General features: G+C 45.2%; 1 protein-coding gene across 1 annotated transcript in view; it reads right to left on the minus strand.

Annotated features, from left to right (window-relative positions):
* The window catches only part of GLRA1 (glycine receptor alpha 1), an 87,658-nt gene that overhangs the window by 43,733 nt on the left and 18,328 nt on the right, over positions 1-25,597 (minus strand). Inside the window, exon 2 of the mRNA XM_044454415.1 lies at positions 7,751-7,881. Coding sequence (XP_044310350.1) covers positions 7,751-7,881 — 131 coding nt within the window. The remainder of the gene's footprint in view (positions 1-7,750; positions 7,882-25,597) is intronic.

Genomic DNA, 25,597 nt, shown 5'->3' on the forward strand with positions numbered 1-25,597 from the left:
CTTGGGCTGGATGGGTAAGCGCCGGCAGAACCATGGACAAGCCCTGGGTGAACCTTTGCTTCTCAACCTTAACTCTCTATCTGTGACATGCTTCATGGATAAACCAAGTTAAAGATGATAAAAAGATGATTGCTCCCTCTGACAGTGAACCTGGGAAGCGAGTAACAGCTAGGACTCCATGAAGATTTTATTCAGTTCGCATTTCTGAGTGAGCCAATACAAGTTGCTTCTCTTGGACGATGATGCAGATTGGGACACAGTTGTCATTGGCTTTTTGCAGTTCCCTGACATTTGTGATGCACTTCTCAGCTCATGAAAAACACACAGACACAGATTTCAGGATGCACTGCATGCAAGCAGGTGAATTTGGTAATGCGACTGCAGACTGATGCAGGACTCGAATCCATCATCACTAGTGCCAGTTCTCGAGCTGCATCCTGATCCCAAGATTCAAATCAGAACCTGATTCGGCACTCCAGGACACACTTCACACACTCCACTGACACACTTCAGTTTGGCCCCTTTTGGAGTTTGTCTGCCTCAACTCAGGTACCAAACCTGAATGATGATTTGGAAATCTAAGGCTTTTTGTTTCCCATTTACAGCCATGGGAAGTTTACAACATGGTAACTTTTTACTCTCTTGGTCAGATGATATTTTCAGACATAGTAGCCTCTCTTGGGTTGGGTGGAGGGATTATACCTGGTAAATTTAAGAAAGTGGGTTTAGGGATTCTTTGTGCTTTACATAATTGCCCCTTTGAAGGGATCAAGCCTACAAAATGTCAGAATCATAACTGCAGAGGTTTCCACGCAAAAGCAACCTTGCCATTTTGAGGACCTCAAAAAGAAAGCACACCTATTGTTTTACATTCCTTGGGGGGCAGAATTCTGAAAATGGCAGTCATCCTAGAGGTACCCCTACAGAAGAATTTTAGAAGGTTGATGCAATGGGTCATGCGAAGCAAAAGCCTTAATTCTGGGGGAGGAAAGATGTCATCCCCCTGCATTCACGCCTATCCTCATGGTTTTTGCAGCCATTTGCATGGAAAGGGCAGTATCCAGAGAAGCAACCTGCAAGGTTTTAGGAGAGGTACAGGGGTGAGAGAGTTACAATGACTGAAAACCCCTTAAGCTGTTTTTATAATGCGGTGTGGCGGAATTGGAGGAAAGATCATCTCACAGTCCTGTCCTTGCTATACCTTGTTGAATTGAGCTGCCTGCCTAAGGCATACCAAACACAGGGAATTTCAGGAGGGAGAAAATGCATAAATAATATTATACATTCTAATTTATAAATGCTGATGCATTGCAAAAATATAACCATGAAGCCATGAACAAAGAGAAAGAGGAACCAAAATGGATTGGGGAATACAAGATAATATTTCTAAATTCATAATGGTGAAAGAAGACTGTTGCATCAAACTTCCTAAGAAACACAAAATAGGAGATTTTAGGAGAAAAGGGATTTCAGGAACTAATGAATAAACATATAACATAATATTACAAATTGTAATTAATAAACACAGATGTAATCTTGTGCAATGTTTTTCTTCACCATGACTTTACAAGATAATCCACAAGGTGTCAGATGTTCCCATTTTAAATGTGGGCAACAGGGGACAAAGACTGAATTCAGATCACCACAGGCAGGTGAGTGGGCAGGTCCTCTACTTCAGTAGCTCTATATTTGAAGGATTGCCTTCTACCTTGAGGCACCCTTTATTACTGGATGGGCTGTCCAGGCCTAGTGTGGTTGAAAGGTAAAGACCCACAAGAAGGGAAAGCGGAAGGAGCCTATAAGTGGCCCCATCAAGCCTGTAAGGAGCCCCTGGACATCTAGATGAGTTGCTCAAAGTCTCTTCCCTATGGTGAGATGTAGTGTATTTCTGCCTGAAGCATAACAAACACTGCTAAATTTCCATCTATACAGATAAATCTGCATATGCACATCAAATGCAAATCTGTGTCTTTTGCCCCTTTTTGTCCACCTTAGTGCATCTGCAGTTCCAAACACAAGTTAAACCCAGAATTGCTTATCACAGTGGGGTTGAACACCTGATCAAATGAAAGAATGTTACCACTGGGCTGCTTCAGTTTCTTGCAGCTGCGGCCTCTGCATGGCAACCTTTGAACAGCTGCTTCATGCTTCTTGTGTATGTGAATTCAGGCTATTAATCTCCCAAAGAAGACTCCTCAGATCCAGTTTCATCAGGGTTTGCCTTGAATATTTTGAAAGCCCTGAACATCCATCATTATGTATTTTAGTCCATGTGAGTAGATTTAAGCTGGCAGGTTCTGGAGTTTAGTTTCTGCTGGATTTAGTCACAAATTGGATTTCAGCTTGATTTTAATAGAAGGTTTGTATTTATGAAGTTGTTGCTAGCTCTGGGCCTGCCAGACGGGCCAATTAGAAGTTCAGTGTAATGGTCATGTGCATGTTTGCAAGTGGACGGCTGGAGCCAACTGCAGTAGCTCACAGCCCCTGCAAATCTGTGTTAGGGTTGTTCATTTATTCACTTCTTGCAGCACCAAGAATTAAGATGCAAGTGCAGGCACTCCCTTGGTTGATCTGCATCATCCTTCTTTGTTCCCAGGGAGCCATTAGGCTCCAAGAAGAAGTTCCGAAATAGAAGAAGATTACACTCCAGTTACAAAGGGGTGGTAGAAAGAGAAGAGGGTTCTTTGCCCCTTGTCACTGGAAGATGGTTTGCAAACACATACACACCATTTGCAGAAGAGCCAAAGGAACACAGTGTTACCATTCTGTATCTAACAGCATTGTCAGTCTGTGGGAGAACGCTTAGGCCAAGCTCACTCCCCATCATGTCAGTCGTACGGAGATGTTTGTCTCCATGTACTGGCTACCTGCCATGAGCTGGTCCCCCCTCCCCACAACTTCTCCCTTTTTCCCTTCCCAGCAGATCAAGATGAGATGCTTCTAACCACAAGACCGGCTTTGTGGTAGAGTGAAGGTCATCAGCAAGAAACATCCTTCAAGTTATGGAATCCACTAATTTTAGAGTAAGTCCTGCCCATTTTAGAAGCTGATTGCAAAATGAATCCCCCCTTTCCCTTCCCCAGCACAACAGTGTTAACTTCTCCCTCAGGGAGGATTGTGCTGCCTGTAGGCCAGATGGTGGGAATGCCAGACTTCACTTGGTGAGCTCTCTTGACCTGCTGATAGACAACTGGTCAGATCAAGTTACATCCCTCTCCTTCTGGCCTTCCCTGCCCCACAGTGTCTTCCCGAAACCAGAGGTGGTCTGGATCTCCCCAACCACTTGGCTTATCACAAATCTTTCCAGCCTTGCCATTTCAGCTAAGAATTTGCTCATACTATATAATTTCTCTCATAGCTTATTGGGTAGCATTCAGAAGGTGTCGCTGGCCTGACCACTAGATTCAGCCGGAGGCACGTGGGGCAACTGCAGTGGAGCCGGAGCAGCTGTGCGTGCCCCGCACAGTCATTTCACCGAAACGGAACGCGGAGCTCCAGGAAGGGAAGCAAGGGCTGCGCTCACTTCCGGGGTGACGGCCGAGCCGGAGTGAGAGCCACCCCCCGCACTGCAGTGGTCCCGCTCCGACTTGGACGGCAGCCTCCGGAGGGTGGTGCTTGGGGATGTCACCCTGCTCCTGGAATCCTCCCATACGGGCTTCCTCAGGGGCCAGTCTTGCCCCCATGCTATTTCTCACCCGGATGGAGCCACTGCCTGAGGTCGCCCCTGGGGTTGGCGCTGCATTGTCCTCAACATGCTGACGGCACGCAGCTCTATCTCCTCTTCTTCCTCAGCAGGTGAGGCAGTGGATGTGCTGAACTGGTGCCTGGCCGCAACAATGGACCGGGATGAGGGCTAACAGACTGAACTTCAATCCGGACGAGGCTGAGATGCTGTTGGTGGCTGGCTCTCCTAACTGGATGGAGGGGATTCAACCTGTTCTAGATGGGGCTGCGCTCCCTTTGACGGAGCGGGTTTGTATCTTGGGATGCTGGTCTCTGTTACTTGAGGCCCAGGTGCCTTCACTGACTCAGAGTACATTCTCTGGCTATTGGCTCAGCCATACCCCTATCTGGATAGAGATAGCCTGCTATTGGTGATCTATGCTCTGGTAGTCTCTATGCTAGATTACTGCAATGCACTCTACATGGGACTGCCCTTGGAGACTGTTTTGAAGCTGCAAAAGGGATCAGATGGTCTGATCACATAAGGCCAATGCTGGCCCATTTATACAGACTGCCTATATGCTTTTGAGTCCCATTCAAAGCAATGTTTTTTTTTTAAACCTCGAAAACCCTCTATGGCTTCAGACTATGATACCTGATGGAATGCCTCTCCTGACCTTAATCTACCTGGACATTACAATAAATTTCTGGAGTCTGCCTTCAACTGCCACCTCCAGGGGAGGCTTGGATGGCAGCAACAAAAAGAAAAGCCTTTTTGGTGGTGGCCCCCCAGTTATGTAACAAGCTTCCCATTGAGGCCCACCTGGTGCCGACTTTACTATCTTTTTAGTGCCAGGTAAAGACTGTCCTCTACTCCAGGGCTTTCAATCAGACTACTGGGGCCTGCTAGTTGTTAAACAGGACTTAAGATTTCTTCTAGTAGTTATATTATTTTAAATCTGCTTTAAATTTGGTTTTAAATTTTGTATTGTTGACTTTTTATGTTTTAATATGTCAAATATGGTATATTTTATATTGCATTTTTAATTTTTAATGGTCTGTGGTGAACTGCCCAGAGAGCTGTTGGGTAGTACAGAAAATATATAAATAGCTATCTAGCTAGCTTTGGATGTCTGGGTGGCTTTAAATAAGAGAAATAGTTTGACTAAATGTTATTTTTTCTGTATGTCACCGAAATTGTAGAAATGCTTCTAACTGTCATTTGCTGAGCATTAGCTGGATATAGAGAGTATGAGCATGAAAGGAAAGATGAAAAATATTTGCCCTGAGGAAGCTTCCACCCAAGCTTTTTCTGATGAAGTCAAACATTTATGGATGCATTAAAAGCAGGATTTTACCTGTATGGGGCTATCGCCAAAGAAAGCTAATGGCGAGGAAGGGGAGCCGCTGAGCTGAAGTCAGCTGCCTGCCTGCCTGCTCTTTGGCGGTTCCATGGAGCTCCTGTGAGGGGTTGTGATGAGTCACAACGGACGGATGTCTGCTCCGCTCCGCTCCGCTCCCGGGCTGCAAAGGGGCTCCAGGGAAGAGGCAGCTGTGAGAGTTCGCTTCCACTTGAGGGAGAGGGCACCCAAGTTAGCATGTATTTAAGGGTAGCTCAGCATTCAGAAGCTTGCTGGCCCCAGGCTGATCTGCTAAATTTGGATGCAAGGAATGGGCATGAGAGAACGGACACTTTTATTTCTGCACAACCTCCCTAGACAGTCACGTGCGCGCGCGCGCACACACACACACGGTTTCTGTGAATGATTGTGCACCTGATGGCACAGTGGCTTTCCCACATGGCACCACTGATGTCAACAACAAAGGGGACAGACAGATGGCCCCAAATCTGCCAAAGTCCACCTCCTCTCTGAGACATGTGGCTTAGTCAGAATAGATTTCACAGAGTTTTCACTGAAGAGCAGATCTTTTGGGCAGCCTCCCTGCTTGGGAAAAATGGTGCCTGGCTTCCCAAGGCTGGTGAAGCAGCTGCTGCAAGCTTGTTGAAATGCACATTCCTTCGTGTGATATGAAACCATCTCTGAGAAACAGTGAGTTTGGTAGGTGACAAGGGCAAAATGGATGCCCTTTTAAAAGCATGCTAAAGTTGGCCCTTACCCATCCACTGATTTCTATGGGTAACACTCGTGGCACACTGGTGGCTGCAATTTTTTTTGCAATAAATGCACAATAAATGGAAATAATATACACATATAGACACATTCCTTCAAAGGACCTATGAATACATGCCAGGTTTCCCAGTTGCACATCCATGGGAGCTTAAAGACAAGCGCACATGTACATATGACTTCCACGCTGGGTAGATTGGCTGGAGGAAATACTGGTGTGACACAGCTATGTATCAGTTATGAAAAGCAGCATTACCCACAGTCTAGACACACACAAGTGCACCTGCTCTTTCATTTACCTGCATCTGTGGGTCAGGGCACATGTGAATTTCAAATGAAGCAGAAAGTTCAGTGGAAACCTGCATAAAAGTCTGAATTGCCAGCTTTTTCCCTGTGAGTTTTTGGGGAAATTATTATTGTTTGCCTTAGTACTAAAGAAAGAGACAGGAGATGCATGCATGCAGCGGTGGCTATAATGGAAATACAAAGAACGTTGCACAGAGTGGAAAATGTGAATTGGGACCCTGTTATTACATGGGGCAGAATACTGCACTAGATTGACTTTTAGGCTGCGGTCTTTCCTGGGTGGAATCCCCATAAAGCTCAACAGGAATCCTGTAATAGAAATGTTGGCTATTTCCTCCGGGTCTGCTATGTTAAACACCTAACCTGACTCACACTTCCTGTGTGATACTGCAAGTCAGAGCACTGCTACCCCTCTGACTGACTCTCCACTTTGCACTGTAGTTTCTAGCTCTGGAAATCCATATTTTAGGGGAAATATATACCTCAATGTGCATTTTAGTGAAATTGTACATTGTCATGTGTTTTTAAAAATTACAAAAAGGGGACAGGGCAGATTTTTGAAACTAATACAAACCAGAAAACAGACTGATTTATTCCTGAGTACTCCCAGGCATTTGCCTGTATATGATAAGACTTATTGGTATTATTATCGCTGATTGTTTCAAAACATTTTTAGATGTAAACGAGTCCTATGTTTCACATTTATTTTTAAGGGGTTCTTTTCTTTTCTTTCATTTTTCTTTACTGCAAACCATCCAGGGAACTTTGGCTACTGGGCATTATAGAAATGCAACAAACGAACAAACAAACTGTGTAGGATCGCACAAATAAAGGTTCACTCCTGGGACTATTTAGGCAGAAGAAAACCCTACAATTCCCAGCATTCCCCAGCCATACTGGCTAGGGACTGGTAGGGGTTGCAGGACTATTTTTTTCCTGTCTAAACATGCATAGGATTGTGTCTGAAGAATTTTCTGTACCTCTTAACAAAACAAGGTAATTCCATGGAGACTCTTAGCACTAATTCCTTAGAATTAAGCTTACATCCCTTTCAGTAACCAACTCTCTGTATTATGTTTTTCAGGAATATTGTTTATGTACCTCTTCACATCTGCTTAATAAGCTTTGGCTGGAAACACTCATGCAGCAAAATGAGAAGGAAATGATGCAGTAAGATGGAGTGTGACCATTTACAGTGCATACATGTCTCCATGCTGTCCTGTATGGACACACACGCACTCTCAAGACGCAAAACCAAATATCCTCCCAACAAGTAAACTTGCATGCAGACCTGGCAGGCACACGTGCATGTACAGAACTAGAACTAGTTAGGGAGTGGGCTGGGCTGGGTTCAAGTTTTCCCTTTGAATTGCTGTTCTGAGACTTGTGGAAAATATTTTGCTTTGTTTTTTTGCTTTAAGTATAAGTTCCTTAGGCTCACAAACAGAGTATGTTTTCTAAATCTAATTTCTAAGTGCTCAGCTGTATTCTAGATTTAAAACAGAATTCTAAACAGAATTTAGAATTATGACATTCTAAAATCTAAATTCTAAACAGAATTTAGGTGCACAAACAGAAACAGAAAAGAAACCCAGGTATGTTCTGATCCAAACAAAGTGGAAGGAAGGATGGGGTTAGTGACTGCCACATACCTTTAAAATTGGGCCTGATTCTGGCATCATAGCCTGATGTCCTTCCCATCAGTTTGTCCAGGAAATCTGAAGGAGACATAAGCGTAGGAGCGGATCGGGCTGCTGCTCCAGTTTCTTTGGAAGCGGCAAGGCTGAGTGAAAAAGAAGAGAGGAAGCAGAGATCTAATTAGTTAACTTTTCTTCTCTTGCTGAAATAGTACGCTTTGCCCCATGTTGTGAGGGTCTGGGATCAGAATTCTTTGCAAGCTAGCACACTGTTCCCATTATAAGCCATGACAAATACCTCTGTGGATTCTTAATGAAGCTGGTCTCTGCTAATTTGTTTGCTCAGCCCAAACATTCCTGAGCACAGAATCCCAACAGCTACCCAAGATCAAGCAAGATGATGGATGAAGAAAATCCCTCTGCTAATTTAGGTGCAGACCCAGAGTCTGACTTAAATCAGAAAGGCGAACTTTAACATTCTATCCCAGTGGGAAGACACATTTTTAAGATTAGCCATGTTTTACTATGGAGCATCAATTACCATGTAATTACATGGCAAATACCAGAGGAGGGCATGCAGTATGTTGACATTTTCATTTTCTAAAGAGTGGGCAGGGTGCGTAAGTTCTGCTGGCTTCCATGTGCATCAATATGTAGCCTGAACCTAACTTTGCTGCACAGTATCGTAAAATTTCAGGGGAGTACAGTCCTTCCTACTCAGGTCAGTCATTACTTTCTTGGTACAGAGATGTGGCTGCCATGTTGGGATCGAGGCACCTGAAAAGTCATAGGTTTCCATCATAAGCCCAAGCATATTAAAAGTTAACAGAAATCCAATGTAATGTTTGTCTTCATCCTTTCAATTACTTCTCAGGCTAAAGATATACGGGTTGCAGAGTTCAAGGCAAACAAGCCTAAATTGTACTAAAATCAGTAAATTTAAGTTTTTTTGTGACATTGGTCCCGTAACATTGAATGGGATGTAGACAGGAAGTTGCACCAGGAAACCTACCTGCTGGCTAAACTGCACAACCTTATGAACTTCATTTGCAGTGCAATCCTATACATGTGTATTCACATGAACCCCACTGGGTGCAATGGAAATTACCCTCAGCTCACTGAGGATAGGGTAGGTCAGAGTGAGTAGCGTGTGAACGGGCCAGTTGCGCTCACAGAGGGAAGGAGACCCCTGCTGGGGGTGGTCCTTGGCAAATCCCAACTTGATGCTGGCTCAGCTCGCTCTGGTCTAGTTATTCCCCCTCTTATCAAGTGTTTATGGATGACAGAACTGGGTGCCAAGCAGGCCCTTCTTGTAGGCAGGTAAGAGGCAGAATTATCTGAGCTCAGAAGTGGAAGGGTCTAGATCAAAAGTGACAACTGTTATGCTCCAACTGAGAGCAAAACAAAAACACAAATTGGGTGAAGCTGTGGAGAGGAAGTCCACCCTCCGCCTCACATGAAAATTCAGCCCGGCACTCTCAGGCTTATGTGTGCAGGAGGCTTTCTGCTGTTACATTAAGCAAACACCCTGCACTAGCAAAAGTTCATATTAAAAAGCAGTGAATTAAACGAACTGTAGCTATGCACTGATATGAAATAATTGCTTGCATTTCCAAAGGTAACAAGTGCATAGGATCCACATGAAGTATACAGAAAGGTTAGGCGAAATTGTGTAAAGTATCTGCCATAGTTGGCAAATAACTGAATGCAGAATTTCAAGCTCCATTTCTTTAACCTTCATGAGGACTATCTTTGACCTCCAGGATATTATTAATGGAATAATTCTCTGCAAATTACATTAACTGCACTGAGCTTATTCCCCATTCTCTCTTTTCCATTTGGTTGTGTTTCATTTCACCTGTAAAGATGTCCCTCTGCCTCTGCAAGCTAGAATTTATGGCTGGGAATGACCTAGGTTGGAAAGCCAGGATTTTGTTTGCCTGCTCTGCTCTTTCACAGAGAATGCCTCCAGCTCTGGAATGTGTTCATTTATTGCTCATTTAAAGTGATACAAAGATCTGGGGTGCATTCTACCAAGCTCTGTTTCTCAAGAAAAGCCATGCATTTCCATGGCAATAAGGTAAGTACAGTTCTTGAAGGACTCCACACGTAAATGTCAGGTCTGTGTTTCTTGGAGGATGTTGTAATCCACGAGAGCTTTGGCTACGGGCTGGGATAGAAATAAAATAAATAATAATTGAAATCAAGCGATCAATAAATAGGCAGTCCCATGAGGCTTCCTTGCTGGTATGGATTTACCTATTCAGTTCCGCAAACTGGAGCTTCTCACCACCCACCGCCCTCTGTGTCTTCTCTGCAGCCCAAGTCTCTGTACCAGCCCAAACAAAAACACTGTTTTCCTTGGAATGAATAGGAAAAGCCACGCACAGTAAGCTCGGTGTGTACATCAACATGCACGGGGAAGTCTGGGCAAGGGACCATTAAATTGGAGAAGAGGTTTGTACAATACATATGCAGCCACTAGAACTCCCTGCATCAAGCATGACATCTTGAGAGCTGTTTTATTCTTAAAATATAGATAAACTATAGATAGATACTTAGAGAGAATGTATCTAAATATTAAAATATATGTATAGTTTAAAAATAAAACATAGAGTGGTGTGTGTGTGTTTGGATATGGAAACACTTGTGTTAGAGAGTAACTATCCCCTTGGAAGCAAGTATCTCTCCCAGAGCGATTGAGGGGAAATAGGCCGTGGTCGCTTTTGAAATTGGTGTCTGTGCTTTGCAAGCTCAGGAGAAAATGGGGAGTGAGGGAATCAATATGGGGCTATAAATCTGCATTCTAAAAGAGGTTCTGCATGGAAATATGCTGGGAGAAAAAAAAATTCAATTAAACAGCAAATGAGTTGGTGTCCAAAGAATCCTGCCAGTTCAGCAGAGAGGTGCCAGAAAATGCAGTATACTGATTTCTTCTCATTAACTACTGGCTATAGGAAGACCTTGGGGAAGATGCAATAAAATACCTAAGAGTTTTTGGGTTTTTTTAAAACCATAGCTCAGAGACATTATATGCATGAAATGAGACAAAAGATTAAACAAGTTCAGATTTCTTTTTCTCCTCACAGGATGCCATTTATTCTGGCTCATGATGAAGAAGAACGGGTACTGATGGACAAGCCTAAAACTCCTGGCATTGATACTTCTGTGTATGTATGAACTCTCATTACATGTAGCCAGCTGGGCTCAAGGCAATTGCAAATGTTCCATATATTAGAAATGGTTCTAGGGCAATGACACTAATGGGCTGACATTACTGTACAGCTTTTAGACTGCTTTTCATTTATTTATTATATTTATTTCCTGATTTTTTCCTGGAAGCAACTCAAGGCAGCTTATATCTCCCTCCTCTTGATCCTCACAACAGCCCTGCAATGTAGACTAGATTAAGAGTCAGTGACTGGCTCCAAGTCACCGAATGAGTTTCCTGTCTGAATGGGACCTGAAGCTGGTTCTCTAGGATCCCAGACCAACAGTCTAACCACTACACCACAGATTATGTTATTGTCATACTGTGTGCGTGTGTGTGGGATGCGTATCAAAATGCTGTGAAGCATTGCAGGCAAAATAAGCTCTGAATTTACGAAGAGCCCAGGATAGGCTTAATTTGGGCTCTCTCCCCCTGCAACTCCCCATCCTGCGTTTCCAGAATTTCTAATTATCATCTTGACAGTTGATGGATAATGTTTATTCTATGGTGCCTGCTCTGAAAACATTTGCTAGTTACTTATTGAAGAAGGAGAAATACATGCATGATGTCGGGTGATTAATTGTGCCCCCCATTCCTCCGTTTTTTCATCGCTGTGGATCAGTGCTGTTAAGTGACTGGGGGGAACGACTTGGCTCGTATCCCGTTGCGTCTGCACAGTCACAGCTGCTCATGCAACAGGGCTTTGTGCTTCTAAAAGGAACCTGGAATGAGCGGAAGTGCAGCAGCTTTGTTGACCTGCCCTGATCTGGAAGCAAACCTATCCGTATTTTTATTCAGAAGTGCAAAAGCCCCATTGCTTAAGTGGTCGTTCCGGTGAGCACAAGAGAACAGGCCGAAGCAGAGAGCTCTTGCTAGATACAGCCCCTGATTTTTACATATTTCTCACGTTTCTCCTCTTATGTGACTCGTGATACTTTTACAGGGCAAGCCTGTATACGTCCATTGAGCCGCATACAGGATTGCACTGAGGTCTTTTGGGCTTACTTCCTGGTAAATATGCGTAGCTCTGCACTGTAGATTGACAAAGCAGAAAACTGCCCCTGTGCAAGTTTCTTTGGGTTGAAAAGGTCAGCATTGCCCACGAAGTACAAAAAGAAATGGAGTTATAAATATGATTGAAGCCACTAAATGCCAGCCACGTGAAAAGGTCTAGACCATCAGATAGCCATGTCCAGGAATTGCTTCTGGATGAACACCCCCCCCCATTTTTGTTATGCATTCACTTTTACTCACTCATAGACTTTGAAGGGGGGTCCAGACAAATTTGTCTCAGGTTTGTAACTCTCCCATATTTTCTTCTGGTTTTTTTTTATTCCCATGAAAACAGAAGTAAACAAACACAAACAAAACCACTTTTTGCAGAATCATACACTGTCCACCCCATGAAAGAGTGTGTGTATCTATACTCAGTGCCCTCCAATAATGGGGGGGGGGCAGGTGGGGGGGTCTTGAAAACCAAGGCAGGGCTGCGTGAAGAATTGGGTCTTGAGGTGTCTCAGTGCCGGACCTGCAGGAGCCTGTTTAAGGGCACTTTGCAATGTGTTTCAGGGGGCTGGTGGTAAAGTGTTCCAGAGGGTCTCGGGCACCCCAAAAGTGTTTCTCCCAATGATAAGGCAGTGACATAAGGGGCAAGGTGACCCATAAGGAAATACCGGTTATGGAGATATTTACGTATTGTGCCAGTCCTTCTCACCTTAACGGTCTTCCAATGCATTTCTCGTTCAAAGAGCTGAGGCTAACTGATCAAGCTTTACTTGATTTAAGGCTGGACCACTGATGCAACAGGGACCCCTGTATGTGGCTGCCTGGGCCTGAAAGGCCTCTGTGGAGGCTCTCCTCTGACTGCCCCCTCAGTGTGCAGCTGGGATGGTGGCTGTGGAGGAGAAAAAGGGCCATACTGGTGGTGGCAGCTCAGTTCCGGAATGCTCTACCCAGGGAGGCCCACTTGTCCTCAGCAAGCTCCACATCGCATGCTTTGCCACGGGGGTGTGGGTGGCATATGTATATTTGCAAGGATTCTCGTATATTCAGTTCCTTTGCTGTTTCTATTAGATGCTGTGCTGGTAACAGGAGTGGTGTTGCTTTGCTTCCTTTGTGTTGGCACATGGGACAATGGGAGGGCTTTGGATCCTGCAAATCAGTGGCTTCCTAGGCACGCTGGCGGCTCGCCCCTGAGGTCCTCTCTGCAGCCTCCCAGGACATCTGTTTCCAAGGCAAGACCTCCCTCTCCTCCCTTAGAGAGGCAAAGGAGTTTTGGAAAATCGGATGCCCTCTGTTTCATCTCTAATGTTAGTTTCATTAATCGGCCCTAAGGTTAGTCCTGCAACCATAGGACTGCATTTTAAGTCAGGGCTGAAGAACTGCCTCCTCGCATGTGATCTGTGCCAATCCCCGCTGGCTGTCCTGCGCCTGGCTGTGTGTCCCACCTCCAGGAAAGGCGAGGTTGGACAGTGCTTGTGACAGGGCCCCAGAAGCAGCACCCCAGCAGCCCAGCCTTCTTTCTACTGTCCTCCAGATGACTGGCACAGAATATATTGTTCCACACAGCTCTTACGCTGTTTTATTTTTTTCATTATCTCTTGGTTTTAAAATATGTTCTAGGTTTTGCATTTTGACATATTTTAATATTTGCACTGTTTTACTGTGCATTGCCTCCAATGCTTAATGAATGGGGTGTGGTAGAGAATGTAGAAACATTCTAAATAAACAAATCTAAATAACAAATACATAAATGTCATGTTTCTGCAGCTTTCCATTAGTAAATCAAAAAGAGGCAACTCAAAGATGAGTGAATGATTTGAATTTTTCTGCATCTGATGTAAATTGCCCTCATTTTGACAATATTAAACATTTCTTTCAGAACAAAAATCAACTTCAGTTAGTATTAAATCTACCTAGGATGATGGACCCTCATACAATTTAGAAGGCGGAATTAACACTAAATGACCTCATTGCCCGGGGTGGGGGGGGGGGGGGGGGAAATCAGTCTAGTAACATTTAAAAAACCTGTTGAAGGAGTAATAAAAAGAAACCAGCTTATGTTTCAGGATCTCCATTCTGAGGTTGAATTCACACAATCTGGTATTTATTTATTGTATTTGCATCCTGATTTTCTTTCTTTTGCAAGGAACCCAACAGTGGCTTACCTAATCCTCCCCCCCTTCATAATAACCCTGTGAGGTAGTTTAGGTTGAGAGTCAGTGACTGGCCCAGAGTTTTCTAGTAGCTTCATATCTGATGGGGGACTAGAACCTGGGTCTCCTGAGTCCCAGTCCAGCACCCTAACCACTATGCCACACTGGATCTACTGTGATGATGGCAGTTTGGCAGGTATCACTTTGGTTGGTTGCAAACATGCTTTGGTGGCAGGTGATGCATTAGAAGTGCATCATCCAATCAAGTGTTGAGATGAGAGCTGCAGTAATTATGCTTAAAAAACACCTGGGGGAAAGCAAGCCAGACTTCATCTCTTTAGAGCGAGGGTGACAAACCAAATGGCCCAGGGGCTGTATGCAGCCCTCAATGCGACTCTGATCCCCAGATCCACGTCTCAATCTGCAATCTGCATGAGGAATGATCAGGGAGGGTGGAGCAAAGGCTTCCACTCCTTTCCCTGCAGGTCTTTCTCCACTACTGCTAGTGTCACGGGAAAATTAATCTATATCAGGATCGCTTGTGGACACAGGTGTGCATGTGTATGACTCCTGATCACTGTGCTAGCATCTCACACAGCTTTTGGGCCTGAGAAGCTAGTGCATTCTTGTTTCAGAGTCCCATGGAAGGGGTTTGAGCAGGTAGCAGACTTATTCACTGAAATCAGTTGGACTTAACAGTACTTAAGAATGGCTTCATCATCCCATAGACGTGTAAATCCATTTTTAAAAAGACATTAAGGCTTAGGAATCGGAATGCTGCTCCAGCTGTGTACCAGGTACCTTCACAAGAATCTCATCTTCCTCACTGTCTAAAGCTCTGGACCCAGGAGGCTTTCCAGCCAAATGAATCCAGGCACACAGGAGACTCTCATCTAGAAGAAGAAGGGTCATCCATGCAGCTAATGGTTTTGTGGGATTCATGGCATTTCCTTGGAAGCGGTGGGGTGCAATGGAAGTTAACAGTGATCTTGTGGTAATGCTAGGATATGCTTTGTGCTTTCATCTTTCTCTCAGCAATGTCTGGCCATTAAAAACCCATTCAAACATCATCTAGGGAGACACCCAGTATGATGTAGTGGTCAGTCTGGGACTTAGGAGATCTGGGTTCTAGCCCCCAGTTGGCAATGAAACTTACTGGATGACCTTGGGCTTCTCACTCTAAGCCTGATTCACAGGGATGCTGTGAGGATCAAATTGATTACATTAGCTGTTTTGGGTTCCTTGCAAGAGAAAAGGTAGGATATAGATATTATAAAGAAACAAATAAAAATACATTTGTGAGTTGGGCATATTTATTAAATAGGGAGAGGGACCTCACCAGAAAGGTTCTGGGGAGCAGGAAATGTGTTGCAATGGGTGCTTTGGGTTGTCTGAGCCGCTGTATAGGCTCCTTGGCTAGAATACTTCCCCCAAGCCCTGTGCTTTGGCTGGGAAGCTGTCTCAGCAGAAGCCTGTCACTGTGTTTTCCCTCCATGAGTCCCCACTGGGCCTGCAGACTGCCGTGATCAGGAGCCTACATGAAACAGGGGCCCTTGGGGGCAATGCTGCTGCTTCCTCACTGGCATCTGGTGTTTCGCTCCAGGTTCAGGTGGATGTCCCTGGCTTGGGGTTTTCTGGCTTGGGAGGGTTGGCTTCTGCATTGAGGGTTCATGTCAGGAACTCAGGGTGACACTGATTCTGAGTGTACGTGATTGCCAAATGCACTGTTGGCCTCCCAGTTTTGGTTTAATTTAATTAATTAATTTTTTTAAACCCTATTTTCCACTAAGCACTTTTAAAATCTCTCTAAGACCTTTTTCTGGACTCTTTTCTTCTGCTTCCACATTCAAGGTCCTCTGCTGTTCTGAGTCATGATCATCACAAATTTCTTAAGGTTCAGTACTCAGTTTGCTTGTTTGCTTTAAATAAAACTATAAAAGTTGCTTTAAAAAGTCAGTTTCCTCACTTTTGTTGTCTGTGGGCCATTTAGTGCAGTGATAGGCAGAAAGTAGACCTGGATGTACAGTTTGATCTCTGGGTGAACTGCAGATCAGCAAGGATTTCAGACATCAGTTTTCAAAAATAGCAGAAACAAAACACTCTCCCCTCCCAAAATGACTTGCTGAAATGAAGAACGCCGAGCAGGATGGGATTCAGAAGTTGATTTGCGTGTGGAAGTATGGTGAGCTCCATTTGGTTCTGCTAGTTGGGAACTGGTTTTTCTAGGCTCAGGATTCTTTAATTTTAAGTGTTTGTCTTCTGAAGCAGCCTCTGGTTGATGGACCTTGAGGGCCTAGCAAAATATGAAATAGACCTCCAGAGCCTGAAATCTGCCCATCACTGATTCACGTATCTCAGCCTGTGCACAGCACTCCATGAACTATGGCCTGTGACAACAAGGCAATGCCCTGCTGTGACTTCCTCCCAAGCCACGCTGCTAATGCTGGACTCCATGTGGCTGGAGCCAGGTAGGGGAATCAAGAAAGGTAACTTGATCCATTTGCTTGTTGCATTTGTGCTGCCCGGTTCCACCAAATAGTGCTCAAGGTGGTTCACAGCAACGAACAACTACAGCAGAAGGCAACAGAAAGCATTAACACAGAAAAGAAAAAACAAACAAACAAAGGAAGGAGGTAACAACCAATTAAAGCCAATATATTTACAAGCGAGTTAGTTCCTGTCTAAATAAAAGTACATTTGCCTGAAGATGGAAGGTCGATAATGGCAGAACAAGCTGGTGCCCCCTTGGCAAGGAGTCCCGGAGCTTGAAGGCCTTCTTTCTCATTCACACCGAATGCACTTCAGAGGCAGGACAGACAAAAAGGCCTCTCCCAAGGAGCCTACAAGCCTGGCAGGCTCATATGGGAGAATAATCTAGCCCAAAGTCAAGGAAGGACTTCAGATTATCTAGTCCAAAGTCAGGTAGAGCTTTGCCAGTCTTACAATCAGCATGCCTGGAAGCAGTTCAGCAGCCAGGGAGGCTGTGAATATGGGAGTCGCATGCCCCTTGTGAAGGGCTTCTGCCAACGCTCTGGGCGCAGCGTTCTAAAGCAGGTGACGTTCCCAAACAATCGTCAAAGGCAGCTACCCGGAGAGTGTGTGATAGAAATGCACACCTTTTCTGGACCAGGCCATAGGTACTTGGGAAATGAATGGCAGCACTTATCAGGAATTACATATAGCATGGGGCTGCAGGAGGTCCAAATGCATGGATCTGAAGACAGAATTTTAAAAACAGGAATAATCGACAATCTCAATAGATGATTTCACCTGTTGTCAGTCAGCTGGCACTGGCTGTGAGTACCTGAGCTGCAAAAAATTTCAAAGTCCTAAATAAATAAATAAATAAACAAATAAATAAATAAGTGCAAAGTGCCATTTATTCTAAACATATTGGAGGCAGCACACTATTAACACTGACAAAGGAGAGGATGAGATACTGATGGACCAAGGGATCAAACCTGCTCTAAGTACTTAAATGTCTTCTCTTATCTGTTAGGAACAACTCAGGCGGATGCTTTATCCTGAGCTGCCAGGAACTGAGACTGTTTTTCTTTCCACATGCATATATTACCTCTTTTGTGTCTTATCCATCCAATAAAAGTTACAGTTCCCAGTTTGCTTGTACCACTGTCAATCTGATCACAGTTGTCACATTTGTGGGCTGCCCCATTTATTTTGAGCAGAAAGTAATTCTGGGCTGTTGGTGCTTAACTTGACCCAAAAGGATGCATTTATTTATGGGCTGGGCCATTTAATTTGACGAGAAAGCAATTTTGGGCTGTTTAGGCTTAATTTGACTGAAAACCCTGTATTTAGGGAATCCAGACTGTGTGTTGAGAAAAGCTGAATGCATAATCTGAGAAAATGTGCATAATTTCTTTTTTAAAAATTTGCATCACTTAATCAGCCCATGTTTACCATTTCCCACAATTTATTCTAAGTGCACTAGTTATAGGGAGGGGCACAGGCAAATGCAGTACCCCAGAGCTCTGTATTTAACCAAGGGAAAGAAATCGTATTCAGCTCCTCCTCTGGCTTCTGAGATTCCATCAGGAGTGATTACTCACATGCCTTCAAGCGTATCTTTGCAGCCAAAAGGGAAAGGAGCTTCCAAAGAAAGTGAAAAATGAGCTTCACGTAGTACCTCGTTCTTGGGGGAAGGGAGGGTTTGCCCCTTGCATTTTGTAGAGCAGTACAAGCATCTCACCAGTGACCTGCCTGCTTGTTCTGTCCGCTGCCCCAGCTGCCCCTTTTGATGGATCTTTCTCTTTAAACCAGTCTTGGGCTGGAGAGCCCTTCACAGGATGACTCTTCTCTGTGCAAGGGGATCATGGGCCACCCTGCACAAGAGTGCCAGCGTGCCACTTCTGTTTTGGCTGCGTTCTTCTCCCAGAACTGAGCAGGGGACTCCTTTCCTGATTTGAGGCTTGGCTTGGGAAGCCAACTCCTACTGTCTGGGGATGATGTCCTGCTGCATGGACAAGACTGTCTCGTCTTCTGGCCACATCACTCACAGCGCTAGGCTAATATCCTTACCCACAACCCACTTTTCCCTTTGGTAAACTTTGTGGGGAGTCCCAGGGAAGCCCCTGCAGGGACCTCGGAGGCTGTAAGAACACAAGAAAGTGCCTGATGGTGAGTCAGACTCTTCAGATCTCTGCATCAGCATTGCTGATACCAAGGGGCTGTGGCTCTCCTGGATTTCAGGAAGGATGTCCCAGCTTTACTGGAGATGCCAGGGATCAAACCTGGGACCTTTACTTTGCAAAGCAGGTGCTCTATCCACCGAGCTACAACTCCAGGCTACCTGGCTACAGCTCTGGTAGACATATGTCCATGATACAGTTCCAAGGAGCAGGTCCTGTGCTGTTGTAGCCTCCAGACTTTGGAACGCTTTTCTCACTCCAAATCACAAATGTGCCTCCCCTGTTTCTTTTTCCTTTCCTTCTTAATAAACACAGGTGCATAGAGGCTTCCTTCAATAGGCCTTTCCTGGCCGAAATTGCTTTCTGGGGTGCTTGTACTACTCTACTTTTGATCTGATTATTTGCTGAGAGCACTATTTATACCGAGTGCTATTTTTTTATACATTTTGTGTATTTGGATTTTATTGTAGCCTGCCTTTATGCAGAATGTACATTCTTGATTTCGTTCATTTTAGCAAACATTTAAAGCATTTTCTTTTCTTTTTTTTAGGAACCCAAAGTGGTTCACAAAGTAGATAATAATAAAGCACAATAAGTTCAATCAGTAACACAGTAATAGAACAATAAAATATCTCATTAGAACAAACAAGTGTTGCTGGCTTGCTAGCAGTCAGGAAAACAGTTGAGCAAATAGGTCTTAAGCTGTGGGCAGAAACACCCAGCTCTCGACCTCTGCCTCATCTCAGTGGGCACCCCCCCTGCACACCATAACTTAGGGAACATCCGTAGGTTGCCTTCTCACATCACAAAGCTCAGGGTGGTCTATATGGGAGCAGGCGGCCTCTTGATTAATGTGCTATGGAAAGCAGCACCATTTCTTTGTCCATGGCTTGATGGCTGACGGGCAGCCGGGGCTGAGCTCTCTGTGCAGGATTCACTTGTACACAGCTGGATTGCGCCACTGAGCAATCTCGCTGCTGCATTCTGTACCAGCTGCAGTTTCTGAACCGATCTCAAAGGTAACCCCACATGAAGTGCCCAGGAACGGTCATGGCTGTTGTCCCAGTCGCAGCTGCTTTCTTTGCTGCCAAGAACACCTGGACTTCTGGCAACAGGAGAATCCAAGAGCATCCTCAGACCATGCCCTTGTCCCTGTCAGGTCGGGCTGCAGCAGGTCTTTCAGCCTGAGGGCCACACCAGTTCTAGAGAAGGTTTGTGAGGCTTCCTTCCAGGGATGGGTGGGATAAAGAGAAAAGCGTTGGGGGAAAAAGCACCTTATGGCCAATAACTCTTACTGCCACTCGGTGAGCCTCAGGAAATCACCCAACTCTGGTGAAGGGGTGGGACCAAGGAGGAGGCCATGGCTTTCTGGGGAAGGGAAGGCCATGGCTTTCAGAGGGCCAGACTTGTCCTCCAGACTGGAGGTCTTCACCATAGGGGTAGTGCAACCCCATCCAGCACAGGTAACTGGCGCATCCCCCATGGCCACCACGTGCTGAAGGAGCCTCCATTTTACCAGGATTCCTCATCTAGCACAGCGCTGCATCCAAGTACTCGTATGGGTCATGCGTAGCCACATGAGATGAATATGCAGCAAAGCGACAGAGCCACTGATGTCACTGCATGTTGCTCCCTTCGTGCAAATGTATGCACACGTGTTGACCTTGGCTACAGTAACTGATCCTTCCACTGCAGATATTTCAGTGTATGCTCCATTAATTGTCAGCGGATTTATCTTTGAGTATTGCTGAGGGTCATCATATTTGGAGCCCAGTCTAATTGTCTAATTGTCCTTTTTTCTTAGCCATTCAGAAATAATGCAGCAACAAAGCAGAGTGCCAGTGGATCTGATGTTAAGCAGTCTTGGAACTAGTTCCTATAGAAAGCTACCCTCACAGGAACCCTTCAGAATAACTGAAGGGCCATGATAAAGCTCAAGGCTAGGAAGTGTTCCGATAGAGTCACATTTGTGTGAAATGGAGACCCCCATGAGGCGTCTCCCCAGTTTATGCAATCATGGTGGCCCTTCCATTCAGGTAACACCTCCATGTGAATGGCTCCTACATATGAATCCAATGAGAACTTGCACACTTCCAAAGTACTTTTGCAGTATCCATGGAAGGAAGCAAGCTCTACTTGGAATTACACCTCAGCAATGACTCCTGTGTAAATTCCACGCTTCATTCATCAGCAAACATATAAATCCATCTGTGGGAAGTCACCTTTCTTGGAGTCTCAAGGACATAAGAAGAGCTACCTAGTCCAATGTTTTGTCCCCACAGTGGCCAACCAGGAATCTGAATGGGAAGCCCATAAGCGGTACCTGTGCGACAGCACCTTCTTACCCTCTCACCTAGAAACTGGCATTAGGAGACATTTCTCATGGTCTCCCGTCATTATTTTGACTGAAAATATTTCATGGCCATCAGGCCTGATTTGAAGGCACACAGGCATCAAGAACATCATCTACAGTGGCTACATTTAATCTCCTATATCTCCATTATATTCCTAAGCTTGATCCCTGTGGAGAATCTGAGACTAATCCTCTAGACTGGAGCTCAATATTCCTAGAGGGCTGGAATTGGGAAGAATGGAGTCTTTGATCTGGTTCACACAGAATGACAAGCCCAGGATGTTACCAAGCGCGAACTAGCATGATCGCCTTTGCTGCTCTCACTTCGAGGGAGCAGTTACTCACCCCAGGGATGCTCCATGGCACCCACATCTAGAGCTCTGGCTTGCCTTCCTCCAACGAACTGGAGTTGGAGCCCATGGCCTATTCCCACATCAAACTGTCAGGCGTAATCCCCAGAGACCCCAAGCACCGTATAAGCCATTGCATGTTAATTGCCCCACAGATGATGAGTGATGGCATGAAGAGTGGTACCCAAAAGAATACAATAAAATGAAGGGAAGTTGCAGAAATGCATGTGAAATTTACCCATAGAGACCTTTCTAAACACTCTGTGCCTGAGAATAACCAGAAGAAGTGCCACCAGCGCAATGGTTTGTAAAGCTGCTGTGAAATATTCATTCATTCATTCATTTCTATCCTGCCTCTTTTCTTTTTCAAGGAACTCAAGGCAGCTTACATGATTCCGCCCTCCCCCACAATCTTGTTCTCAAAACAACCACCCGATGGGATGGGGGGGCTTAGAATGACTGGCCTGCAGTCACCCAGTTGGCTTCATGGCTGAGTGGGGACTGGAACCCTGATCTCCAGAGTCCACTCCTGCACTCTTACTGAATGCACCACACCGGCCGTCAATTTGAACCAATCCCAAATGGGGATCACAAAGATCGGTAAACCCACCTCCAAATGCCCTGGGGTATCTTCTCTGCTGAGTGGCTGCCAAGGAAAACAGATTTAGAGGTCTAGGTTCATGGAGTGGCTGAATGGGCAAAGCAGGAGCCTATTTCTATTCATAGATATTTATGTTGATGGTTGTTTTGTGTCCCTGTCTCAACTTGCCAGTTGCTTAGCTTTACTCCTCCAGTTGCGGACATTCTTTCAAGAAAGAGGATGCATTCGGGCTGTGATCCCATGGCCTTTCAGTATTGCCTGGGAGGTTACTGGATTCCCTGGAGTCCCAGCTCCATGAGCCTATGATTTTGGAACTGGGACCTCAAAGGCCATGCCCCACGCTGCACCCTTGCAGGCAGCATGGAAAGAACTGTTTTGGGTGCCACCCTGAGTTGCAGCTAGGTCTTGAAGGGAGAAAAAGGGGCATGCCAAGGGCAGGGAGGGGAGAAAGCCGAGGCCATGGAGCCCCACTGATTCCAAGCTGCTCCCCAGCCTCTTACCTCTTTCTCCTCCCTAGTACTAAATCTAGACAGCAAAATGCCTAGAGAAAATGCAGAGTGCAAAGAGCAGGATGGTGGAGACCCCAAGCAGGCCTCACGCCTTGCACTGGATGCTTGGAAGCCTCTGAGTTTGTGGCTCATGAGCAGCCACCACGGGGCAATAGGACTGAGCCCTAAAAGGATTGATGAGAATTCTTCAGACATTGGTCAGACATTCAAAGCAATATATAGCACGGACTAGCAATGGGTGATGCTTCATGTTTCCGGACGATATTGCAGCACCATATGTTGGCCAGGCATCTTTTCCAGAGGACAGACCTCAGCTTGAAGGGCCACCAGAAGAATGTTGTCTATCTGAAGGGCTGTTATGCCAAATTCCAGTTTAAAGCTATGGAATTATTCCCTACCAAAAGTTAACACCTGGGCAGGAGGCTAACCCAGGTCACCTGGGCACAGCCTTCCTCCCTACGGCAAGATGGACTGCCTTTCTACTGAGCTCATGATAATTCCTTACAGTTTGCACCAAGGCATGTACAGCATCATCTGCAAATGTTCTTCAGGTTGGTGTCCTCCTTTTTGATGTTATGTTTCTTCTTCTGGGGCAATTCGTACGTGGCCACCCTAACTGTGCCTTCTGTACTCTGATGGAAGGAAATTGCCCTGGGAGTCATGCCCCTCAGCCGTTTGCTAAAGACAGAGAACCTGCTGGCGGCATGCTACACGAGTCTTGAAATATTGGCATTTGCAGGGGCTCTTCTCCCCTTTAATACTAATCAATAGATCATCTCTTTCTGAACAACGTGTGCTTTCTTTGTTTCTTTCTCCATTTCTATCCTACTGTTCTCTCCCCTTGCTTAGGCACTTCAGATGGTCCAGAAACTGAGTCCATCCATGACTTCTTGGCTATCTCCTATACACGTGCCTTTTCTAACAGACAATTCACCTCTTCTTCTCAGACTATTAATAGCCATGTACTCTTAAGGTTCCTGCTGACCTTTCTCACTATATGTAGAAGATGGGACTCATGTGCCCTCGAAGTTTCTCCACAGTCTAGTCCCAAATTTTGTATCTGCACTGCTTCAGATCTGTTCTGGCTCCTGCTATATACAAATAATTGGTTTAAATGCCTTGAAACATTCTCAGAAGGCATGGTTCTTTTTTCCTTTTACAAAAAAGATTAAATATTAAAATAGGCTGCACAATCAATATTTGTTTATAATTCAATTAAAAAACCAGCCACGCTCATTTCTGAATGCTTTCCTTTGTGACGTGTGCTGCCTCTAAATTGATCGCCTTCTGCAGGATATGTAGGAATTTTAATGCTCCTGGTGTGACTAAAAGATCTTTCCTCTACTGTGTCTCTACAGACATATGACAGAGTCTGGAAATGGGACAAAAAGACTAGAATTTGTTGCTCTAGTGTTCTTAGTAGTGAAGGTGGAATATCATACAGCATGAAACAGCCATATGCTATGGAGGTAAGTGATCTAGAAATTTGCCTTCCTGGTTCCCATTTCAGGGGTTTATGGAAGCTGCAGGGAGCCCAGACAAGGGGCCAGAAGGAAAGCAGGGTAGCAAATCAAGCATAAACAGGTGCTGCCCACGGACACATAGAGGGATGATTGAAGAATAAGTGGCAGACAGAGGATGAGGGAGGCCTGTGGGAACAGGTTGACTGCAGATAATGATACACAGCCACACAACGGCGAACACCCCCTTCAATATTTTTCATGAATAAGTTGCTTTCAGTATGTGCTAAGCTCTCATGACTTCAAGCTCATTGTTTGAACAGTGTGTTTGCTTAACCTCATAAGTTGCTGAATTGCATCCACAAACAGAACAATGAAGCCCCATTGTAAGCAGCATTCTAGACTCACTAAGTACAGAAAAGAAACTGTCTTTACATTTAATTCTAGATCACAAACTCTCCAGTCCCTGGTTCACTCTGTGGTATGTCAGCCAAGATGGCTGCCATTATAAGCACTGCATGGCTGTTTAGATCTCAAAAGTGTCTGAGGAACCCTGGAAGGCTTTCTCTGCAAATCCTTTTTTGCCACCACAGACGCACTGCGTATGCAGAAAGGACAGGGGAAGACTCTCTTGGATGGTGGGTGCGAAGCAGCCATCATGCAAGAGGTTGGAAGCAGCTACAGGAAATGATTTCCAGCCTGAACCACTAGAAAAGGAGAGCATGAGTGCTTAATCTCAGACTGCAGCAAAGAGTACAGAGTATGTGCCAGTGGCACGTCCCGTCACCCGCCTCTCCTTTCCTCCGCAAGCTTCTTCCAAGCCTATAAAACAGCCCAATTAGACTGATTAATCCAAGGAGAGCCATCGCAGGCTGCAATCGCAGATGGGCCCAGAGAACCCAAAGGTGGCTCAGTGACGCAGAGCTCCAGGAGCCGCCGCCTGATGTAGGAGAGGCAAGCCTGGTGCTGGGAGCTCTCGTGGCGAGCTCGAGCCCGAGCCCGAGCCCGGCCGCGGAAACCGTTTAATGGAGAAGGACGGCCGCTCTGTACAAATCCCACGCACACCATTCAGGACACCCTTTCGCTGACGTATTGCCTTAATGTACTGCTGCTACATGGACAGTTTTTCTCTCTAATGAACATAAGCATACCGGGAGGGTAGCTGCTACAATCATCTTGATGGCATCCAAGTGACAGCGACATTAATAGAAATGAGTCTTCTACCCTTTACTGTATTATTTGCTCGTTTTCAATATGAACATTTATTTTCTGATGGTTAATATTTCATCTCGGACAGGCACCCCTCCTCTCCTCTCCTCTCCTCTCCTCTCCTCTCCTCTCCTCTCCTCTCCTCTCCTCTCCTCATTGCTATGATACTGAATTCACTTTACCTTTTGCTCTTTGTAAGTGGCTGCAAAGCGAAAAGTCTCATTATAGCTTGTCTACAAGCTTAATGACAGCTTTGGCTTTTTTATTATGTGCCGAAGGAAAAATGAACGTTCTCAATCAAGCATTCAAGCATGTTACAGACTTTCCAGAGAACTGGGAATGTCTGTCCCTGATCTAACTGTTCA

Source organism: Varanus komodoensis, unplaced genomic scaffold (genome assembly GCF_004798865.1).
Source record: "Varanus komodoensis strain SLA01 unplaced genomic scaffold, ASM479886v1 scaffold7_3, whole genome shotgun sequence".
NCBI classification, from domain to species: domain Eukaryota; kingdom Metazoa; phylum Chordata; class Lepidosauria; order Squamata; family Varanidae; genus Varanus; species Varanus komodoensis.